Source organism: Nicotiana sylvestris, chromosome 4 (assembly GCF_000393655.2).
Source record: "Nicotiana sylvestris chromosome 4, ASM39365v2, whole genome shotgun sequence".
NCBI lineage: Eukaryota > Viridiplantae > Streptophyta > Magnoliopsida > Solanales > Solanaceae > Nicotiana > Nicotiana sylvestris.
The window spans coordinates 19,208,668-19,213,777 of NC_091060.1; the positions used below are offsets into that span (position 1 = coordinate 19,208,668).

Consider the following 5,110-nt stretch of genomic DNA (forward strand, 5'->3'; position numbering starts at 1 on the left):
CGGGCGCGCTCCCGGGCCTAAAATTTTTTCCACTTTTTTACCTTTTTCTTCAGCGTCTGATGGACTTATTACTCGCCCAAGCTCACCTGCACTGGTTATTACTTACCAAAAAAAAAATAACAAATATTAACTATGATAAAGTTACTACGCATTGGGTTGCCTCCCAACCAACGCCTTAGTTAATGTCGTGGCATGACAATTACAACAAGTCAATAGGTTACCTTCCATGCATCGCCTGATTTAACGTCACGTCATGACGTAGATGAGCCCATTTAAGGCTCGTTCGACCTCTAAGGTTCAGTCAGATGGATCACTGACACTTCTTTGGGTTCTTCCATGCCCACATATGGTTTCAATCTTTGCCCATTGACTCTAAATGTATAGGAATCTTTTTCTGAGGCAATCTCTATGGAGCCTGAAGGGAGCACTTCAACCACTCGAAATGGTCCAGACCATCGTGACTTGAGTTTACCCAGAAATAGCCTTAGTCGTGAGTTATAAAGCAACACCATATCTCTGGGATTGAAATTTCGTTCAACAATGTTCTTTTCGTGCAACCTCTTCATTCTCTCCTTGTATAACCGTGTGCTCTCGAAAGCAAGAAATCGGAACTCGTCTAGCTCATGAAATTTTGTGACTCTATTTGTTCCCGTAACTTTAATGTCCAGATTTAGCTATTTCATTGTCCACCAAGCTCTATGTTCTAGTTCCACTGGCAAGTGACAGGCCTTCCCGAACACCAACTTGTATGGTGACATACCAATTGGTGTTTTGAAAGCAGTTCTGTAGTCCCAAAGTGCATCATCTAGCTTTTCTGCCCAATCAGTTCTTTTGGTGTTCACAGTCTTAGTCAGCACACTCTTTATTTCTCTATTCGACACTTCGACCTATCCACTGGTCTGAGGATGATATGGAGTTGCCACCTTGTGGCGCACATCATACTTTGCTAGCAATTTCTCGAAGGCTCGATTGCAGAAGTGAGTGCCTCCGTCACTGATAATAGATCTCGAGGTCCCTAAACAGGTGAATATATTCTTCTTCAAAAACCCCACCACCAACCTTGCATCATTGGTGGGGAATGCTGCAACTTCTACCCATTTGGACACGTAATCTACAGCAACAAGTATGTACCTATTGCCAAAGGAGCTGATGAAGGGGCCCATGAAGTCTATACCCCATACATCGAACACTTCAACCTATTGAGTTGGGTTCATGGACATCTCATGGTAACGGGAAATGTTCCCGGTTCGCTGACATTCATCACAGCCCTTCACCCATTGATGTGCACCCTTAAACACTGTTGGCCAGTAGAACCCAGCTTCTAAAACTTTGGCTTCCATACTGACTCCTCCAAAATGTCCGCCATATGCCAATGCATGACATGCCTGCAAAATAGAAGATTGTTCTATTTCGGGGACACACCTCCAGATCATATTGTCAACACAAATTCTAAACAGAGAAGGTTCATCCCAGTAATACATGCGGCAATCATGGTAAAACTTTTTCTTTTGCATAGAGGAAAGATCATAGAGAACTATACCGCTTGCTAGGTAATTTCAAAGTCTGCATACCGTGGCACTTCCTCAAGGCTTGTGGTGAGTAGCTTCTCGTCTGGAAAAGTTTCAGAATATCCTCTACCTCAACTAAGTTTTCAGCTCTTTCAATTCGCGATAGATGATCAACGACCTAGTTTTTCGTGCCCTTACAATCACGAATCTCCAGGTCGAACTCTTGCAGTAACAACACCCAACGAATCAGGCGCGATCTGGACTCCTTCTTTTCAATCAAGTACTTAAGAGCAGCATGATCAGTATATACAATTACCTTAGAGCCAATCAGGTATGATCTGAACTTGTCGAATGCGAACACCACAACCATAATCTCCTTTTCAGTCATAGTGTAGTTCAGCTGGGCTCCACTTAATGTTCTACTGGCGTAGTAAATTGGGTGCATTATCTTGTCTTTCTGCTGTCCTAACACTGCCCCCAGTGCATAGTCACTGGCGTCACACATGATTTCGAATGGTTGCACCCAGTCAGGGGCAACAATGATAGGTGTTGTGACTAGCATCTTTTTCAACTCCTCTAATTCTACCCTGCAATCATCAGAAAACATGAAGGAGTGATATTTTTCTAACAACTTACAGAGAGGGTTGGAAATTTTTGAGAAGTCTTTGATGAATCTCTGGTAGAAACCGGCATGCCCTAGAAAGCCTTGACTGATGTGGGGGTGGTAGCTTTGCTATCACATCAAATTTAGCACGATCCACCTCGATTCCCTTGCTTGATACCTAGTGTCCCAAGACTATACCCTCTTGTACCATGCAATGACACTTTTCATAATTAAGTACACGGTTAGTCTCGATACATCTTTTCAACACTCGAGTCAGGTTTGTAAGGCACTCATCGAATGAGTTTCCTGCCATTGAGGAATCATCCATGATCACCTCCATTATGTCTTTGACCATGTCAGTGAATATGGACATCATGCACCCTTAGAATGTGGCAGGTGCATTGCATAGGCCAAAAGGCATCCTCCGGAAGGCATAAATCCCATATGGACATATGAATGAGGTCTTCTCTCTGTCCTCTGGTGCAATGGAGATTTCGTTTTACCCTGAGTACCCATCCAGAAAGCAGAAGTGGGACCTCCCTGCCAGTCTGTCACGCATCTGATCAATGAAGGGAAGTGGGAACTGGTCTTTCCGGGTGGCCAGATTCAATTTCCTATAGTCCATACAAATTCTCCAGCCGGTGATAGTTCTTGTAGAAATCAACTCATTGTTATCATTTTTCTACCACCGTCATACAACCCTTCTTAGGAACACATTTCACCCGGCTAACCCAGTTGCTATCAGAGATGGGGAAAATGATTCTTGCATCCAACCACTTAATAACCTCCTTCTTCACCACTTCCTTCATGTTGGGGTTCAGCCTCCTTTGGTTCTCCCTAGAAGCTTTGTGCCCCTCTTCCAGCAGAATTTTATGCATACAGTATGCCGTGATGATCCCCTTAATGTCTGCCATGATCCACTCGATGTCAGTCTTGCACTCCGTGAGTACCTGCTGTGAGCACGTGATTTTTGCCTTAAATATGTTTATTCCCAAAATCCCAAACAAAATAATTTTCCTTTATTTTTTACAATTTTTGTGCATTTTAGTGTCATTTTCTGATAATTGTTGCATTCTATTTGTGCATGTTAATTCTATAAAGTACAAAAGTACGCATTTTTGCGTTTAGGTTTTAGTACCAATTAAGGTTTAATTGTTTTAAAAAACAAAAAATGAAAATCACAAAAAATTAAGTTCATTTTTGCATTTTAATGATTGTTATTGTGAATTGGTCATGAAATAGTTGTTGAACAATTCTAGTAATTAATTAATCTTTGTTTTGAAATAACTAGGATTTCATGTTAGTTTTACATTCCCATAAAAATTAGAAAAATTATAAAAATTTTAAAAGTGAGAAAAGAAAACAAAAAAAAAGGAAATAAGAATAGAAATTGGGTCTTAATAAAAGACACAAATTTGGGCCAAATCAAAAGAATTTCTCGGGCCCAAACGCCTCAAAATTGTTGCAAACCAGTCCAGCCCAAATCCCTACCCGGTCTGCCCCCTCTTCTAAACGAAACAGTGTCGTTTCGGGGTCTTTGAATCAGGACCGCTGGATCTCATCAATCCAACTGTCCGGAACTAACGAGGTTTCTAGTTTAAAAAGGTCCGAAAACCCACCCCAGACCCTCGTCTTCCTCACCCCACCCCTCCTCTCAAACCCTAATCCGCGTCACCCCTAAATCCCTCGCCGGCGGTGAACGCAACCTACACCGTTCACCCCCAGATTAACACCACAGGTCCCCCATGAACCCCTCTTTCCACTCCCGTTATTAGTTTTCCTCGAATATTGCCGGAACTCGTCGAATCTTAGTTTGAAGTTTTCCAGCCAAGTGACAAGTTCATCCAAATCAGCCCAAAATCACACCACATAATCCCCGTTCTTCCATCAACCCTAATCCATGGTTATTTTCTTTCAAATCTCTGTGAAACAGCCCGAATCTTAGATCTAAGAATTTCTGGCCAAAACCCTAAACCAAATCTTTTTGATTTCGAACCGTAGTATCCTTAACCATGTGTTCTCTCGTAAGAACACATGGTTAGGGATGTTACGCGTCAAAAATCTGAAAGGTTTCAGACGTTTCTGACTGGCCGGAGTTCCTTGTACCTCTGTGAGTTTTTACTGTTTCCTTTTACTCGCATGTTTGAATTTTTATTTATAGTTTTGTTTCATTAATTTTTCTGTTAATTTTATGATTTATTTATATTAATTTAGTTCTGTCAATTGTTGATTAGTTCTGAGTTGATATTTGTTTGAATGATTATGAGTTTATGGATTAAGAATTAGTTTCAGTTCATTTAATGTTGTTCATGTTAGTTTAAGCTTAGTTTGATATCATTTAGTTTGATTGAGTTAATATAATTGAACAATTGGGTTTGGTCAGTTGATTGATTGATTACTGAGTGTTAATTAATCATTCTCAGTTAGTTTTAGATTGGATTAGGGTATTGGTTATAGTTGTTAAGAAAGAGGGTAGGTTCAGTAACTTTGAGGAGCTTTCAGGGGTAATTTGGGTATGGAAAAGGGTAGTTCTGATAGGAATAGTAATATCAAGGTATATGGAGGGGCAATATAGGTATTGTATGGGTAGAGGAATACCCTAGGGCCTTCTAGAATGGGATTTTAGTGCACATTTCAGCACAAAAGGGGTGCTTACTTGTTTAGCAAGTCAAGAATAGGGGGACTAAACTGAAAATAGGGAAGGGACGAATTAGAAAATCAGATTCTGATTTATTCTCTTTGGGTTGCCTATAAAAGGGCATGAAATGCCTTGAAAAAGGGCTTCTTCTTCTTCTTCCTTCAGTTCTAAGCTCGAAAACCCCCCACAAAAGGCTCTCCTCCCTGCTTTCAAATCCAGTTATTAGTTCCATTCCAGTATTCAAAAAATACAAACATCAAAAAAATGAAAAATCAAAAACAACCTTACAATTTCAGTATTAGTTCTGGATTCCGGTTAGGTTTTGAGTTTAGCAGTATTACAAAGGAGTATGGGTTCAGC

General features: G+C 40.6%; 1 protein-coding gene across 1 annotated transcript; it reads right to left on the reverse strand.

Annotated features, from left to right (window-relative positions):
* Positions 1-290: 290 nt before the first annotated feature.
* LOC138889299 (uncharacterized) lies at positions 291-3,026 on the reverse strand. The gene is made up of 7 exons (XM_070172591.1): positions 2,844-3,026; positions 2,145-2,290; positions 1,825-2,095; positions 1,256-1,505; positions 1,060-1,111; positions 761-828; positions 291-655 (listed from the first exon to the last, which is right to left on the reverse strand). The coding sequence occupies exons 1-7, from the start codon at positions 3,024-3,026 to the stop codon at positions 291-293; spliced, it is 1,335 nt and encodes a 444-aa protein (XP_070028692.1).
* Positions 3,027-5,110: the final 2,084 nt, after the last annotated feature.